General features: G+C 46.1%; 1 protein-coding gene across 1 annotated transcript; it reads left to right on the forward strand.

The window, feature by feature from the left end:
* The first annotated feature begins 1,088 nt into the window (after window positions 1-1,088).
* LOC135977496 (ovostatin-like) lies at window positions 1,089-9,446 on the forward strand. The gene is made up of 8 exons (XM_065578776.1): window positions 1,089-1,303; window positions 2,015-2,230; window positions 4,954-5,078; window positions 5,466-5,556; window positions 6,122-6,190; window positions 7,190-7,292; window positions 7,650-7,723; window positions 9,214-9,446. The coding sequence occupies exons 1-7, from the start codon at window positions 1,172-1,174 to the stop codon at window positions 7,712-7,714; spliced, it is 801 nt and encodes a 266-aa protein (XP_065434848.1). The 5' UTR covers window positions 1,089-1,171; the 3' UTR covers window positions 7,715-7,723; window positions 9,214-9,446.
* Window positions 9,447-18,463: the final 9,017 nt, after the last annotated feature.

Raw genomic sequence — 18,463 nt, forward strand, 5'->3', positions numbered from 1 at the left:
GTTCATTGATGGCTATTAGCCAATATGGGCCGGGACCCAACCCTATACTCTGAGTGTCCCTAAACCTCTGACTGCTAGAAGCTTGGAACTGGATGACAAGGGATGATGGATCACTCAATAATTGCTTTGCTCTGTTCGTTTCCCCCTAAAGCATCTGGCACTGGACACTGTCAGAAGCAGGATACTGGGTAGATGGACCATTGGTCTGACCCAGTATGGCCATTCTTATGTTCCTATGTCCAGTGGAGTTTCTCTGGAGTTACACCAGTGTACGTAAGCAGATAGAATCATAGAATATCAGGGTTGGAAGGAACCTCAGGAGGTCATCTAGTCCATCCCCCCTGCTGAAAGCAGGACCTAATCCCCAACTAAATCATCCAAATCTGGCCAGAGGACTGAGACCTAAACATTTATATCTCCTACTGGAGTGCAGAGCACTGAGTTTGTTCTCCATGGTCCTCCCAACCTTCTGGAGAAAGAAATGCTATGTCTACACTATACACCACTGCTGGTGCTGTGTAGTGTGTGTGCAGCTGCATGCCACAGTGAAAAGCAGCTGCATCTACACTGTACTGTGTAGTTACATGTGTCAGTGAAAGTTTCTGGTGGTGGTGGGGTGGGGGGGATGCCGCTCCCTGCAGCCGGATCCTTTCACTATGATGAGGAAAAGCACCAGAAGTGGGTAGCTGGCAGAGCCTTTTTTGCTGCCTCAACCCTGCCAGAACCTTTTCACACTGCCTGTGTCTTTCCCTGAAGTGGGGAAATGCTCCAGCCGCAGGGAGGCACTGGAACACTACATTGGGAGAGGCACAGCTTGGGCAAGTAGAAAGCTGTGTAGGGTAAGTACTTGGGTACATACCCACACTTTCAAGCATGTCTGTACTCTACTCACCTAAGCAGCGCCTCTCTGCCTGCTCTACTATTTATATCTATGCTAGGGGGACTATCTGTCTCTGTACTGTACATGCCACCAAAAGAAGACATACTCAAAGAGACTGGGACTGGGGCTTCTGCATGGCAGCACAGACTACTAATTACTAAGCTGCTGTTCTGATTCTTCACAATCTCCTTTCTGTTCTCAGGTGGCTCAGTGCACTGGGAACGGGCGGTAAAGCCCCCTGCAGAAAGGTTCCCCTCTTTCTATTCCCGTGCCCCCTCTGCTGAGGTTGAGATGACCAGCTATGTGCTTCTGGCAGTGCTCCACAAACCCAAACGGGCTCAAAAGGACCTAACATTCGCCTCACAGATTGTGCAGTGGATCATCAGACAGCAGAATCCCAATGGGGGTTTCTCTTCCACCCAGGTACAGCAACTACCTTCTGCCCTCTAATCACACCCAGGAAATCACAGGCGGCTGCACACATAAGCCAGCTGCATTAGAGATTGAGAGAGAGAGCCAATAGGACTGTGACTAAAAAGATCCATTGGTCACTTTCTCCCACAGATAGTCCAGGCCCTATTCCAAAAGATGGAATAACAGCAATGAAGGGATTGCGGGCTTCCCCACACCCTGCCAGCTGCCACCCCTAGCCTCAACCTCTACGTACAAAGTGCCAATGCACTCAAGCTCTTTGCAGAATGATGTGTGTGTAAATGTCACCTGCTGGGGAAGCAGAACATTAGAGTTGAGTTCTGCTGTCCAGAAGACAATCTGGTCCTAAATGTGCCAAGGTGAAAGTCACATGGCAGCAATTGAATAGTAACAGGTACAGTTAGATCTTCACATGAATAGGAGCTCAGAGAATTCCTTTAGTCCCTGGTTCTAGCCTATTATTGATGTGTGTATGATTTGCTATCAGACACACCTGGTGCACTGAAGCGTTCTGGAGGTGTGCCCTAATGCTCTACAGGACTCAGTTTCCAAGATGAATTGGGATGGGTTTGGGCTCATCTGCACTGAAATCTTGTGAGCCGTGAAATGACTGTGGTCTGTATTGGAACCATGTGTTTAATAACCCATGCAGTATCCCAACACAGTGTGTCTGTAATTGACAATTATTCTACACTTTTTCAGGACACAGTTATTGCTCTTCAAGCGCTGGCTGATTATGGTGCAGCAACCTACTCTGAGAATGGCCAAAACACAGTTAAAATCAGCTCCAGCAAGTCTTTTGAGAAGGTCTTTGAGGTGAATAGTCAGAACTGGCTACTGTTGCAGCAGAGTTCCCTGCCTGATGTCCCAGGGAATTATACCCTGGAAGTGAATGGCAACGGATGTGTCTTTGTGCAGGTAAGTGCTCACCCTACCCTTCAGCGTGTGGCTTCTTCAGCACATAATACAGCCTTTCTTCTTTTGTGTCCCTCTCTTCTGTCCAGTCTCTCTCTCTCCCCCTTCCTTCCTACCTCCCCTGTTATTTCTTTTCTTAAGACTCTTTGGACAAATATATCAACTTCTTTAAGTCCAGTTCAGAAAGAAAGAAAGAAAGAATTGGTCCTTGGTGTTTTTTCTCTGTATCACACGTGATTAGTTTTTCTTAGGTGATGACTGGTAACTGGACATGTGTCACACACAAACATCCTCCTCTTTATTTGTAAAACTTGAGTTCCAGTTGAAGGAGTATAGTTTGTCTATCTGTCAGTCATAGGGCTTTATACTACTGCTCATCTTTGTATTATCCAACTGCTTCCATGTCAAATCAATAGCAATCTTCCAATTTGGGGTAAAAATCTGCCTGGGATGTTTTAGTTTGAGTGGTTGGATAAGTAAACTTGTTAGATGTTTTCAGAGATTTTTTTTTTTTTTTTGGCAGGCATTTGTTTGGTAGATGTTTGATAGATGAGCACCATCAGTGTTGTGAGTCTGACTGTTGCTATGGTGGAAAGATTTTTTTTTTCCAAAGAGGAGGGTTTTGCAGGATTTCCTAAAGATAGTCAGGCTCTGTATTCACCTGATCTCCTCTGGCAGTCTATCCCAGAGCCAGTTCCCTTCTACTGACCATGTCTTGTCCCTAGCTCTCACATGCTTCACTCTGGGCTTTTTGATTTGCATCCTCCCAGAGGAACCCATCTCCCTGGCAGAAAACACATCAGAATTCAGTCCTTAACCTGTGGTCTTCGGACTGCAACACAGGAATGGGAGGGAGAAGATGTGGGTCCTCTTCCGGTCTCTTACACTGACTCACAGAGTGACCTTGAGTAAATCACTGCAACAAGGATGGTTCACAGGAAAAGCTCTAGTGAAGCAGTGCAGCATTGAATGGGTGGGGAAAATGTCATACGATGCAGCCAGAACTGGGAACACAAGCATTATGAGGTCAAAAAACCCAAAGAGCTGCTATAGTTTACAATGGCTAATTCTGAGAGGCCAGAACTCTGTGCACCTCTCTTTAGAAACATTTCATCCATTAAAATAGCAGCTGCCAAGAGGTTAACAATAGAAGCCATTTGGAATAGCACTGCCCCTTTAGTTCCTGCTGAGCGGCTGCACCTTGAATCTTAACCCATATAGTGTGCTAGTCATGGTGAAAGGATCCTCCTAGACAAACATCATACTAAAGGTGAACAAACTTTGAACCCTACTTTGCCATCTCCAGACAACACAATCAATGAGAGGAAGAATGGTGATGTGATCGATGCACTGGACTCAGGGGATCTGGGTTGAATTTCTGGCTTTGGCAAAGCTGCCTATGTGACTTTGGGCAAATCACTTAATCTCTATGTGCCTTAGTTCCCGTCTGTAAAATGGGTATTGTTACAACCTGGTGCAGTACCCTCCGTATAGGCATCAGTCTGTTGTGAGTGGGCCCAATCATTGTTGTGAGAGGGCCCAATCCAAGTCTATTGGATCTGGGTAGAGTCTAGTCACTGTTTCTAGCTCTGAGACTCCCCAGCACACTCAGAAGCTCAGATCTGTTGGGATATGGGGTGCTGCCATCCAGCTGCCCTGGATCCTGAAACCTCTCAAGCCTCCCAGTTGCTTACTCATTCTCCATCAGAGTCCCAACTAGGCTAAGGGTCTCTGGGCTTCTACTGGGACTCTGGCAGGAAAGTAAAGAACACAGACTTAGCAAAGATGTTTCTTTAACCATCGTGGCTTTACTTTTAAAGCATTCAAGAATGACAGATCTTTGAGAATAACAGAAGCCCTGAGATGCACTGTCCCGAGTCTGATCTCATCTCTTCTGTAAGTCCCTGGTTTGTCAGACGCTGCTTAGCCTGAAACTCTCTCCTGCCTTCTCTCTTTCAAGCCCTTCTTACATGTTGCAGTGGATGGGCCCCTGCACAGAGCAGAATCTTGCTCTTAAATAGGGCCATGACTCTGAGCCATGTGCTCGAACTGAGATGCTCCAGATCCCCCAGTTATGCTTGCCCTCTACTCTTGTGGGCCCAGTGTAGAGACCATTGTTCCACGGGGTTGGACCAATAGTTCAGTCATTCAGAATCAGTAGCTCCAGATGACTCTGATGATGGGTCTTCAGAAAGGAGCTAGGGCAGCTGTCTGGAATGCAATGCAACAGGCTACCCTTGCACGAGTCCAGACTAGAGTTCAACACATAGTGTACAATAGAATTCATAATCTGATCCAGACATATCCTACTCGGTCACAGTGATAGCATTTCCCTACTTCACAGAGTTTATAAGATGCAGATACATTGGTGATGAGAACCCTATAAATCCCTAGGCAGATCAAAAGGCTAATGGGGATTAACATGTTTTTTCCCCACACTTCTGTCTGGCCACTTGGTGGCACACTTATTCCTTACATTGTTCAGCTGGATGGAACCTCAGTTGTGGGGAAGGAAAGGCTTTTAATGTTACTGATGGAAAGCTTGGCAGTTTGGTGGTTTGCTGAAGTAGTTCTCCAGTGACTAAATGTTACCCTTGGGGAATTGGTGCATTCAGTCAGGATTTCTCCAGGCATGGAGCAAAAAAGGGGTTGCGAGGCACCACAACAGGTGGGTCAATAGCTCAGACTGATTTCTAATTTTCATTACCATTTTTCATCTGTTCCAGACAACCCTGAGATACAACATCCCTCTTCCCAATAAGACTTCTGGGTTCTCTCTCTCAGTGCAGACGGCAAATGCTTCCTGCGCAGACAGTTTCCGGGCAAAGTTTGACATCATCCTCTCAACCAGGTAACCTCCCTTCAGTTGCCTGGATGACAAGAACCGGCTGGTTAAGACGGGATGGCTTTTGAAAGAACAGATTACAAATATTAAAGTGCTATTAGATGGTCTGTGTAAAATACCTGAGGGTACTAATCGCCTTGGCCTGCTAGACACTTACCCCAGACCCCAGGGATACCCCCTCTTTCCAGACAACTGTCCCTCCCTGGGGATATTTGTCCCCTTCTTGGACATCTATCATTGGTCATTTCCGCACCTCTTCCATGTTAATAAATGATCAGCAATTACATGCAATTCAAAAAGGCCTTTGCAGGCTGTGTGTGCTCTGGAGCCGAAGGTGTCATTGTGTTTCCTCCACATTCATGGTCCAGAGTGACCCAGTCCCTCCCATTTCAGTTATGCCGGGAAACACAATATCTCCAATATGGCCATTATCGACGTCAAGATGCTCTCTGGCTTCGTACCTATCAGTTCATCCCTGCAAAAGGTAAGGAATGGCAGTGACATGAATAAGCCACCTCAGGGGAAGAGGGGGTTACAGAATATTACAACATGGACTGGATAAAAAAGGGGGCCTGGTTAGCACTGAGAAAACACTTTCCAAGGGATTTTAATGTGTCTGTAGCACTTGAATAGATTGTGTATTCTCAGCCTGGGGGTCACACCCTCCAGGAGTCCTGAGCAGGGGTCAGGGTGTCACAACTACCCTGTTTCCTAGATTGCTAAACTGGACGGAGTGTCCAGATAGAGCCTGGTTAAATGGGAGTGAGATTCAGGGGAGGGAGGTGTCCTAATATGGACAAGATTGAGGGTCACTGGATTAGATTAACCAACTGGAATTCCAAACTGACTGTCTCCTGTATAACTGTTTAGGTACGTGCATTTCCTGACAAAGCCACTACACACTTGGGTCTCCATCAAGTGATTATTTTTATTGACCCATGCTATCCATTAGATAACACTTTGGCTCAGTCATTTACTGCAGATTCTGGGGTGTCTTGCTTTCGGTGATTATTAATATTTTAATGTTTCCCATATTTCCTGATCTAAAGCTTCGTGAGGATCAGAAAGTGATGCAGGTAGAAACCAAGCAAAACCACGTCCTCTTCTATCTGGAGAGTGTGAGTTCTGGAAAATCAATTCTTTGGTTTGGGTTTAGCAGGTTTTAATTTTGCATAGAAGATACATGCATAGCCACTCCACATATGTGTGATAAACTGCATTGATCATGCACCTTTGCCCATTAATCCATCTACCCTGAAACTATTCTAACATTCCAAATCCCTCAGCAGCTTCCAGCAGCCTCCTGTTCTTTTATTCAAAATAAAACACACACAAAATGTTTCCTCCTTTCAGACACTGATCGCTGGGGGCCAGGGAGCAACCTCCCCAGTGTGCACACAGCTCCACTAGGGGGTTTCCTCTAAAGCAGCCGGTGCTGGCCACCAGCACAGACCGGATACTGCACTAGATGGAGCACTAATTTTATCTGGTCTGGAAATGTTGATGCTCCTTCTCCTCCTCACACCTGCCACATAGAGAATTTCCACCTTCCCTCCAATCAAACTGCACCTGCCTCAGGACTGGAGCTAGCAGAACACAGTCCTGCCACAGAAGCAGCTTTTCTAGTCAGAAAAAAATGTTGCATTTTTAAAGTTGATTCCCTTGAGATCCTGCAGGACTAGCAATGGGAGTGTTTACACCAGTGGAAAGGGGAGATTCCCAGCTTCTCCATGGGATGCACACCCTCATTCCTATGCTTGGAAGGACTGCAAGACTTTAGACTTCAATGTCATGACCATTAGGGATTTAGAAGTTGTTTTTGCTTCCTCTGAGCCCTGTGTATTGGGACTCATGATGACTGAGGATCACAGCAATACAAGAAGGAGAGGAAAATTGGAACCAATAACATTTTTAAAAAACTCTCGAAGACTGTTTCTAAAATGACAGATACAGGCAGGTAAATAATGGATGCCAGGGCTGGAGTGCATCATGCACACAGGAGATGTGTGTGTTGGGAACCCACCACAGCTTAGCAGTCCCTGGGGTTGACCCATTACAGAGGAGTCAGCGTTCTATGAACAAAAGCTGATGCCCATCTCTGTCCCTCACATTCCCAGGTCTCACGGAAGACTATCAGTCTCTCCTTCTCTGTTGAACAAGACCTTCCTGTGTCCAACATCAAACCAGCTTCAGTGCTGATGTACGATTACTATGAAACAGGTAGGAGGGCTTTGTTTAGACCACACACCAAGTGGGGGGAAGTGTCACTGCATTTATTAAAGCTGATGGAGGGCCATTACAATTGGGAGGCTGATGAGGGCCTTGGAACTCAATAGGGGTTTGAGCCAAACCTACTCAAGTCAATAGAGAGACACCTGTTTTCTTCAATGAGCTTTGGCTCAGGCCATATGTGCTGAATGTGGAATAGGTGATGGACTAGAACTGGGAAGATTTCAAAGAGATCCATTCTGAGCTTCTATGGATTAGGGATACTCCACAAGGAGGGGAGGTTTGTGTGACGGGCATCAGAGATGGAGTGACTTCTTACTGCAATGGGAATGTTCCCATCTCTTCCAGACGAACATGCTGTTGCAGAATACAAGTCACTCTGCAATGAAGCTGCCCCTGAAAGCATTGAATAGCCTGGAAAGGTAAGTGAGAGCTGGAGACACTGAGCAGATACGAGGAGAAGGTGGTGAGTGGAAAGCAAGAAGAAAGGTGAGGTAAATGGGGAGCTGCACTGAGTAGATGCACAGAGGTGGGGTAAAGAGGTTGATAGAAGTTCCTGTAGGTTAGAGTTATCTAGTCTCCACCAGCCTGATCAAAGAGTAGGGAGACAAGGTTGTTTTCATGTAAGAGCCCAATCCTGCCAGATGCCAAGTTCCCAAAATTGATGGGAGTTGGGGGCACTCAGCAGTTCCCAGGAAGAGCTCTGCCCTCTGCAGCATTGGAGCCCAAGTGCATAAAATCAGACTGATGGAAAATGGCTGAAGAGTATTATATAAGCGCTAGCATCTTCCAAAATGCAGTGCTTTTCTAATCAGCCCTTTAAAGCCTGCCTCTTCCAGGTACCCACCTGGCCATTTCACAGGGAGCTGGGACTCATGGAAATCCCATTTCTAGCCAGTGAATCTGTGAAATGCTTTCTGGAGAGAAAGCTGGCTCATACTGACGTCATTCTTGGGGCTGGAGTATTGGTGGTTCAGTGGGAGACATATCACCTGATATGTGAGGCCCTGGTTCAATTCCTGGAAATGCAGCATTCTTACACCGTGTTGGCTGCTACTTGCAGGGCTGGGCTGTTGGAGCTACAGATGTATCCAACAGCTGGATTCCTTGGTCCAGCTTCACAATGCTGCCCTCAATATAGTTGTGCAGCAGAAGTGAGATGGGCCCCTAACCCAGAGGTCAAGAGATTAAGAACATAAGAATGGCCATACTGGGTCAGACCAGATGTCCATCTCGACCAGTATCCTGTTTTCTGACAGTGGCCAATGCCAGGTGCCCCAGAGGGAATGAAGAGAACAGTTAATCATCAGGTGATCCATCCCCTGTCGCCTATTCCCATCTTCTGGCAAACAGATGTTAGGGACATCATACCTGCCCATCCTGGCTGATAGGCACTGATGGACCTATCCTCCATGAACTTATCTAATTCCTTTTTTGAACCCTGATATAGTCTTGGCCTTCACAACATCCTCTGGCAAGGAGTTCCACAGCTTGACTGCATTGTGTGAAAAAATACTTCCTTTTGTTTGTTTTATAACTACTGCCTATTAATTTCATCTGGTGATTCCTAGTTCTTGTGCTATGAGAAGGAGTAAATAACACTTCCTTATTTACTTTCTCCACAACAGTCATGATTTTATAGACCTCTATCATATTCCCCCCTTAGGTTTTTTTTTCCAAGCTGAAAAGTCCCAGTCTTATTAATCTCTCCTCATATGGCAGATGCTTCATACCCCTAAGAATTTTTGTTGCCCTTTTCTGAACCTTTTCCAATTCCAATATATCTTTTTTTTGAGATGTGGCAACCACATCTGTACACAGTATTCAAGACTGAATTCATGCTCTCCTAGAATCTATGAATTCTGTGTTTGCCTTGTTCTCACTGATGTTTCTGCTTTGCTTTTTCCTCCAGGACTGTGGTGAACAATGAACAAGTGATCATGTTTCCTATTTTCCTCTATGTTCAGTCACAGAAAGGGCCATTTCATTGCACTTCACCCTTCTAATCACAGGGGTCCATGACAACGTGTGTCATTTTTACCTGAACTTAGGTCTGATGCTTCCTTCCATGAAGCTTTTCTCCAGGTCCATATCCTGAATATGTATTAGTTCTTGTCAATAAATCTTCTCATTATTGGAGATGCACACCTGGTCTCTGCTTTGCCTCTTCTTTATAATTTGGTACCAGTGAGGACTTTCCCCACAACTCCAATAGGCTGGACGTTTCTGCTGCAATGATCAGAGGTGCCATTGTTAACTGTGGAGAAATTTCTGTAAAGTCACCAGGTTCAGATTTAATGCCTTATTCAGGCACAGACCCCATCTGAGAGTGATTGATTCAAGCTGTCTGTATGGACCCAGGCACAGATCACTACAAGGTGCCACATTTGGAAGGTTTCCTTTACTGCTACAGGGGCAAGAAACTTTTTTTTTTTTTAATGACAGTTCACATAGTGCAGAAACCGATGGGAAAACCAGAGACACATAGAGCAGAGATCACTGCATCCAAGCTCTATCCGGCGTCCAGGGACCACCCGGAATGGTCGCATCAGCAAGAGCCTCTGCTCGGCCTCCACCGAACAGCAAGCAGATTCCGTTCCAGCAGCATTTTACTGCAATAGCCTTTTCCTGCCCATGGCACCATGTCAGAAAGGGAAATGCAGCCACATCTAATATTTGTTGGTAGTTATTGTCATGCAGCACGTTTAGCTATTGGTCTCTCTCTCTCTTCTCTCCTTCTTGGGCCCCATCTCCCTTGGAGCCTATGCAATAGCATTGCCCTCACCCCCTTGGACTCGCATCACTTCAGTCCTGGAGGGAGATGTGTCCTGCTCCTCCTGTAGGTGCTGCCACCCTCAATCACAACATCCTGGGATCTGTAGCAGGGGTTGCTGCTCCACCACAGGAGCGCTCCTAGCATAGCAGCCAACGCCTGGGATTTCATGGCCAGTGACACAATTTTGGGCCCAGCTGGAGCTTGTTTCCAGCCCTCATGAATTTCAAATCCTGCACAGGGGAAATCCCTCTGATTGGCTGCCTTCCCCATTTGCCCACCTCCTGGGGAATAGAAGCCAACCAGGGCTGCTGCAGGTGTCAGACAGAGTTGTCCCCCCTCCCATCGGGGGCCAGAGCTGTTTTGGGGTAGAAGTGGGGGAGGGAGCAATTGACACCATCCTTATCGAAGGGGAGAGGGCAGTATTGAGCAGAAAGAGCAGCTCAGGGTTATCCTACTCCCCTCTACTGTGAGCAATGGGTCAGCCTGCTCCCTGCTTCTCCTCCCTGCAGCACTGGTAAAGGTCAGAGGAGGCGAAGACCCCCTGAGGCTGCAGGAGGCTCCTAGGTGAAATGAGGGTCATTGGAATGATGTGGGCCTGGGGCTGTATCATTGATTGCTAGGATGGGGGCAGGCCAGTGTGGGGCTGGGGGTGTAGCATTGATCGATTAGGAAGTGCTGCAAGACACATCCCTGTCCGGGATCCCAGCTGACTTCACAGTGGGGTCTGGGCTTGGAGCTCTGCTACACAGCCTCATGCTTTGATGGTCACACCCATAGTAATGTCACAGCTATTCTCAGTATGCTTCCTTTCTCTTCACTGGACGCTTGTCAAGTTATTGACTTCTGTCCATGGAGACCAAGATCATTTGGAAAAAGGAATGAAAATGTGTTTAGTGAATTTGAAATTGTGACCCTAATAAAAAATGAACCAAGGTGAAAAATTCAATCGGTTGGAAAATGTCATTTCATTCCTTACTAAGAGTCACAACAAGGAGAAGGCAGCGATGTGATACCTCTATGATATCACTGGGACAAACAGATATCAAGGGATGGTCTGGATGCCTGCAGGAGGCACAATTTACCTTGGCACCAGCTACCCACCAACTTAAACTAGAAATCGCCAACCAAACTAGCAGAGCTTTAGAAACCTCTCTCACCAGGAGAGGCAGGAGATGATCTTCCATGTTATCCCTTCTGGATCCCACAGCTTCATCAGCGATTGCTGTCTACAGGAAGGGTTAGGAGAGCTAGTGGTGAGGGGAAGGTTCTCACTGCACAGCTCTCCAGAGCAAACATGGAGCTAGCCCTCTGCTGAAGAACCCGTCACCTTTCTCAATCACCAGGGAAGGGAAGGGGCTCTAGGTGAGTTCTAGTAGAAATCCAACAAGGATCTGTCAAGTGTTATATGCATGTCCTTACCCAGGGGCGTCTCTCTCAGTTGCTTTTGTGTCAGCCAGGGAAACATTGTTGGGAGCCAGAACACTACAGGGAACAAAAGGTGCTAACACACCAAGGGGAGTCATTGCCATAGGTGATGGAGTCCACAATAGTATGTATTCACAAACAAATCATGTGAAGGATCATGTCAGTTAGTCATGACAAACCCTAGTTTTAAACATGAGTAGTCACGGGAGGCAAGTTTGTATAATTTTTGGTGGTGCCCAGAATGGGTCCAAGTTTCCCCACCTACACACACACATGCCTTGTAAGCTGATATATATATTTTAAAATAATGTAAAAATGGACCGGAAACAGTAAGCGTTTAACGGTTTCCCTATATTGCACAATGTGGAGGTGTGGGGGAGATGAGGGCTCCGGCTGGGGGTGCAGGCTCTTGGGTGGGGCTGGGGTGTGAGAGTTCCAGCTCAGATGCTAACAAAGGGGATTTCTCATGACTACAGCCCCCTTTGTTCTGTTCCACCCCCTTTAGTAGCTTTGGCACAAGGCAGGAATCCTTTGTCTCTCTCTTGGTTCACACCCCTCCTTCTAAAAGGAAAAGCACCAGGTTAAAGATGGATTCCAGTTCAGGTGACATGATCACATGTCCTGTGAGACTTCATTACCTACCTGCTGGCACACATGTACAGGAAGTCTTACAAGTAAACAGAGCAATTTCCAACCAATTGTCCTGGTTAACGGGAGATATCAAGATTCCAAACCACCATTAATCTCCCACACTTTGCATAATTACAATAGGACCTCAGAGGTATATTTCATATTCCTAGTTTCAGATACAAGAATGATACATTCATATAAATAGGATGACCACACTCAGTAGGGGGAGGGATAGCTCAGTGGTTTGAGCACCGGCCTGCTAAACCTAGGGTTGTTAGTTCAATCCTTGAGGGGGGATCTGGGGCAAAAAAAATCAGTACTTTGTCCCACTAGTGAAGGCAGGGGGCTGTACTCAATGACCTTTCAAGTTCTAGGAGACAGGATATCTCCTCTAATTTAAGATTATAAGCTTTGTAATGATACCTTACAAGAGACCTTTTGCATAAAGCATATTCCAGTTATATCATATCCACACTTATATTTTTATAAAAATATGGAGTGCAACATCACAGCCTCCTCCACTGCTGCAGCCTGCTGCCCCTCATCATAGCCTCATGGGGAATGGGGCTGCCCCTTGCCCAGCGTGGGGCAGAAGTGGTGGCTGCAAGTTGGGGGGGCGATCACATGGTCAGACACTCACCCAAGCCCCAACAGCTGCTCGAGAAGGTCCAGACTCTGTCTCCCAGGAGCCCCCTTGCCATTGCCTGCCGAGGGAGGGGATAGCTGCCAATCATGTGTGCGCCTCCTCCCCTCCTCCCTCCGCAGGTGCAGCAGCCGCCTCAGCCTGCTGCCAGCGCCCCTCTTGTGTTGTAGGCAGCAGCGGCTGGCAGCGAGGGAGTGCAGCATGGAGCGGCAGGCAGCTGTCTGCTTGAGGCACCCGCCCGCTTGAGGCAGGGACGTTCTGGGGCCTGCGGGAGGCGCACGGGTGTGGGAAGTGTGACCTGGGGTAGAGATCTGGCTCTGAACACTGGTGGAGCCGGGCCCACGGGCCCTGAATATTCCTGGAGCCTGAGCACCACGGGCCCATACAACTCACCACCCCTGTGATTAGTTGACATAATGCTGAATAAGGGTTGCCTTGATCTACACACTGGTTATCAGAGAGATAAGGTGGGTGAGGTAATATTTTTTATTGGACCAACTTCTGTTGGTGAGAGAGACACACTTGTGTCTGAAGAAGAGTGCTGTGTAAGCTTGAAAGCTTGTCTCTCTCAGCAACAGGAGTTGGTCCAATAAAAGATATTTCCTCACTCACCTTGTCTCTAATATCCTGGGACCGACAGAGTTACACCAACACTGCATATATGCTGGTTAGTCAGTCATGATCATTATCACCATGTCAGCTCACTCAGCTCCTCAAAGTTGTTTTTAAGCATGCAAGATTCCTTAACAGAGACAAGCCCATAGAGCTGGAGTAGTGAGAGTAGTGTTAAAGAGGCGATGTCAGGTACCCTTTCTCACACATATTGTGTCACTGGGTCTGAAATGTGTCATATTAGATCCCAGCCTGAGTTGATACTTTTTTTCTTTTGATTTTCCTAAAAATCTTTTAACCCTTATTTTTAATTAACAAAGGAAGAAAAAATCCTATTTTCCCAATAAAAGATGTGTTTTAAGGCATTTTTCATACTTTAATGGTGGAAAACAAAACAATGTGTAATTTAATACATAATAATTATGAATGTGAACTAACATTTGTACAAGGCTTATATTTATCATATTTTAATTGAAGAATATGATCGCTAATCACCCTGAACCAATGGTTAACTATATGAGGAGAAAGTGCATTGCTTAAAACTGGATTGGCTTGGCCAACACATACTGCTTAATATACTGCTTATTATTACCCTGAGCAGTTCCACTGAGGGGGTTCTGCAGGGAATTGTGCTATCTGAGGCTAGCAGAGTCAGTTAGCAACCAGCCAGTTAGAGTAAGGTGGTGTGAGTTGTGCCTCTCTGTTTTAGAGAGCAGTCTGGTTTTTCTTTCTGGTTTGGGGTTCTTGTGTGTTCTGAATTCTAAGGCTAGGTCTACACTACCCGCTTGAATCGGCGGGTAGAAATCGACCTCTCGGGGATCGGATTATCGCGTCTCGTCGGGACGCGACAATCGATCCCCGAATCGACGCTCTTACTCCACCAGCGGAGGTGGGAGTAAGCGCCGTCGATGGGAAGCCGCGGAGGTTGATTTTGCCGCTGTCCTTACAGCGGGGTAATTCGTCTGCGATACATCAAATTCAGCTACACTATTCGCGTAGCTGAATTTGCGTATCTTAAATCGACCCCCCCCCCCCCCCTGTAATGAAGACCTGCCTAAGAAATAAAGTAGTTTTACATTGCCCCTTTCCAGGAAGAGTATTTTTTGCTATTTATCTAATTTCTCTGTTTGTACGCTGTAGAACATAACACACTTCTTCCCTTGGGAGACTATTCCACACCCTAATACAGGAGAAATCACAGTAGTGCCTACTGGACAAATGAGAACAGAGTCCCACCATGCTAGGCATTGGACAAACATAGCATAAGAAACAGTGCCTGTCCCAAAGAGTTTACAATCTAAATAGATTGCAATGGCAGAACATGTCAAGTTAATTCCATTTTTGTTTTTCACTGAAGTCCTTTCAATGGGATTCTGTTAGGAAGGGATAAGCTAGACGCACAGACAAAAGAAAGGAGAAAGGATTGGAGCAAATCAGCAAAGGGGAGAGACTGTTCAGAGTGAAAACTGCAGAAAGCAGCCTCATGATGTCATCAGTGTCCAGAATTCTGTGCTTGAGCTGCTTTCTACAGCTGCTGGACCAGCTGCAGTCTCTGGCTGACACTTCCATGCAGTTTCTTTTCCAAAGGCCACACAGCTGGGAGAAGGGGCAGGCCATGTGGCTTTTACTATCCACAGTGCGGGTGGTCTCCTCTGCACACTTCTGGGCCTGCTTGTGGGGAGGGACAGCCCCTGCTAGACCCCATTTTACACTCCCTGCTCTCCAAGAGTATGTGGTTACCAGTGTGGTCATTTCTCCAGGTTTTCCCAGGACCGTCCCTTTTTTGAGGTAGCTGTCCCAGATTACATGTTTCGGAAGTCCCAGTTTTTTCCTGCTCAGAGGTGGCAACCCTAGTAACTACTATTGTGTTGGCTTCAGTCCCTGGTTTGCTGATCCCTGCAGTTTCTTTCCCAAAGCCTATGGGACTAAACCATGGAGTCACCCCCATGGAAGTGACTGAAATTGGGGTTATCCAGTATGTAAGTGAATTGGGGCCTTGAAAAAGTCAGTGGCCATGTTCCCATTACCTCCAGTAGTGCAGAATAAGGTTCATAGTGCACAGTAATGTTACACACCAGAGAGTAAAGAACTGAAACCACAGGGGGAGGTTTAGGAAGGCAGATTGTAATAATCTGAGCTGGCACATCATCAGGCCTCTGCGTTTCACATAAATGTACTTTCATAAATGTGCTAAGGGCCATAAAATGGTCATTCCTGAATCAGAACTGGGGTCCACAATTGCTCAATACCTCAGTTTACATCTTTTCCAAGAAAGAGCACCAGTGCAGAACCCATTTGCCGCAAGCTGCAGCACTGGTGGGATACTGATTTAGAAAATGTCCTGTTACAGTGTCACCCCACCACTCTCTCCAGAAGAATGAAACCATCCCAAGATGAATGTTAGCACCATATCAGGGTCAGTGATGACTCAGAGGGAAGAGTGCACCTAGCGAGTCACCCACCCCACCCCCTGCAATACCTAGATACTTTTTAGATGCTTCCATGCACATCCAAATAACTCCCAATGTTGTTTAGATTGTGAGATCTAATGGGAAACACAACAAAAAGTATAGTACTATGTATGTACTGCAGCGATCATACTTGGGAGCCTGGAACACACAAGGATGAATATTTCATCATTTGTCCACCTCGGAGAAGATATACACCTGGGATCTCAGAGCTGTGGGATTTTGGAAGATAAATCACACAGAACATTATTAGAGAGACCATGCTTTGAAAATAATAAGTCCTGTGAGGCGTTCAGAAGTTACATGGTGACCGTCAGTATGAACTCCCTGGTGTTTAGTTTTGCCAGATAGGCTGCAGTGCGAGCAGTGAAAGTTTCTTTTTGGAAAATAATGTAACTGTCTGCACATTAGGGATGATCTTAGGTCCCTGCTGGACTCATTTTAATTTATGTATTTTAAAAATGTACCAATCTGAGATTGTAAGGTCCTGTGGGACATGTAGAAGATTACTAAAAACTGCATTATTCCTTGATCAGTGTGAGAAAAAAATGAGCTCCACTTTTCTCCCTTTCCCCTTCCCATACACATACAATGAGCTGTATACATGCCACAGTTTCCACATCATGCTTTTGCCTGTGAAAATAGAAGGATCTTACCACGTGACCTGAAGTTAAGAGATTGGGTCTATAGGAACAGCAGGGAAGCCAATTCCATATATTGGGTCCTCTGCTGGGAATGCCCTTTCATAGTGCTCTGTACTGCCATGTCAATGAGCCATGTACAATTCTTGGTTCTAATGTCCAGCTACTGGTATGCATGAGGGCTGCTGTAATGTTCATGAACCAAGGCCCCTGTCATAACTATAAAGGGAAGGGTAACAGCTGTCCTGTGTACAGTACTATAAAATCCCTCCTGGCCAGAGACTCCAAAATCCTTTTCCCTGTAAAGGGTTAAGAAGCTCAGGTAACCTGGCTGGCATCTGACCTAAAGGACCAATAAGGGGACAAGATACTTTCAAATCTTGGGGGGGGGGAAGGCTTTTGTTTGTGTTCTTTGTTTGGGAGTGTGTTCGCTCTCGGGACTGAGAGGGACCAGACATCAATCCAGGTTCTCCACATCTTTCTAAACAAGTCTCTCCTATTTCAAACTTGTAAGTAAATAGCCAGGCAAGGCGTGTTAGTTTTCCTTTGTTTTCTCAACTTGTAAATGTACCTTTTACTAGAGTGTTTATCTTTGTTTGCTGTACTTTGAACCTGAGACTAGAGGGGAGTCCTCTGAGCTCTTTAAGTTTGATTACCCTGTAAGGTTAATTTCCATACTGATTTTACAGAGATGATTTTTACCTTTTTTTCTTTAATTAAAAGCCTTCTTTTTAAAAACCTGATTGATTTTTCCTTGTTTTAAGATCCAAGGGGTTTGGATCTTGATTCACCAGGAGTTGGTGAGAGGAAGGAGGGGGAATGGTTAATTTCTCCTTGTTTTAGATCCCAGGGGGGTTGGAACTGTATTCACCAGGAGTTGGTGGGAGGAAGGAGGGGGAATGGTTAATTTCTCCTTGTTTTAAAATCCAAGGGGTTTGGATCTGTATTCACCAGGGAATTGGTGAAGGTTTTTCAAGGCTTCCCAGGAAGGGAAAAATTGAAATGGTGGCAGCGGAACCAGGGCTAAGCTGGTAGTTAAGCTTAGAAGTTTTCATGCAGGCCCCTACATTTGAACCCTAAAGTTCAAAGTGGGGATCCAGCCTTGACATGGTGGTTTAGCGGTGGGATCATTTTAAACCCAAAAGCCAGTGAGATTTTTTTTTCCTTCCAGCTGCTTGGAAAGCCGAGCTGGAGGTAGATAGATGCATATCTTATCTCTCCTTGCCTGAAGGCAGAGGTGTTAAGTTTTTTTAACAGGTCCTTTGTTAAGAGAAGTGTTCAAATGAGCAAACTTGACTGGTAAAAGGAATTTACAAGCTGAATTGTTTTTTTTTTCTTTTTACATCCTCGGGAGTAGCTAGTTAGAAAGTCTCTGTTAACTCAGCAGCAGCCAGAGCTGAGAGCTTCCCAGTTTCAGTCAACTGCAGCGGGGGTGACCCAGCACAAGAAAACAGGAAAATGACTACAAAAGAAGAAAAAGCCAAAGAGGAGGCCCACAAGAGAGCTATGGAGCTGAAAGAAAAAGAGATAGAGCTGAGAGACAGAGAAGAAAAAGCCAAAGAGGGGGCCCACAAGAGAGAGATGGAGCTAAAAGAAAGAGAAGAAAAAGCCAAAGAGGAGGCCCACAAGAGAGAGATGGAGCTGAAAGAAAAAGAGATGAAGATGAAAGAAAAAGAGATGGAGATGAAAGAAAAAGAGATGGAGGAGAGAGAAAAAGAAAGGAAGCATGAACTGGAAGTAGCAAAGTCTAAGCAGGATGCACCAGGCAATCCTAACAACCCCCCTCCAGGTACCACTTCCCATCCCAGAAAATTCCCCACCTATAAGGCAGGCAATGATACTGAGGCCTTCTTAGAAAATTTTGAAAGGGCCTGCCTTGGATACAGCATCGCTGCAGACCAGTACATGGTAGAGCTGAGGCCGCAGCTCAGTGGACCCTTAGCAGAGGTGGCGGCTGAAATGCCTAA

The sequence above is a fragment of the Chrysemys picta genome, unplaced genomic scaffold (genome assembly GCF_011386835.1).
Source record: "Chrysemys picta bellii isolate R12L10 unplaced genomic scaffold, ASM1138683v2 scaf1, whole genome shotgun sequence".
NCBI lineage: Eukaryota > Metazoa > Chordata > Testudines > Emydidae > Chrysemys > Chrysemys picta.

What these genes read in the sequence shown, in the direction of transcription:
- LOC135977496 (XM_065578776.1), top strand. Translation starts at nt 1,172, where the DNA reads ATGACCAGCTATGTGCTTCTGGCAGTGCTCCACAAACCCAAACGGGCT. An exon ending in TCCTCTTCTATCTGGAGAGT is followed by an intron (nt 6,191 to 7,189) that starts GTGAGTTCTGGA and finishes TCACATTCCCAG; the next exon opens with GTCTCACGGAAGACTATCAG. An exon ending in GTACGATTACTATGAAACAG is followed by an intron (nt 7,293 to 7,649) that starts GTAGGAGGGCTT and finishes CATCTCTTCCAG; the next exon opens with ACGAACATGCTGTTGCAGAA.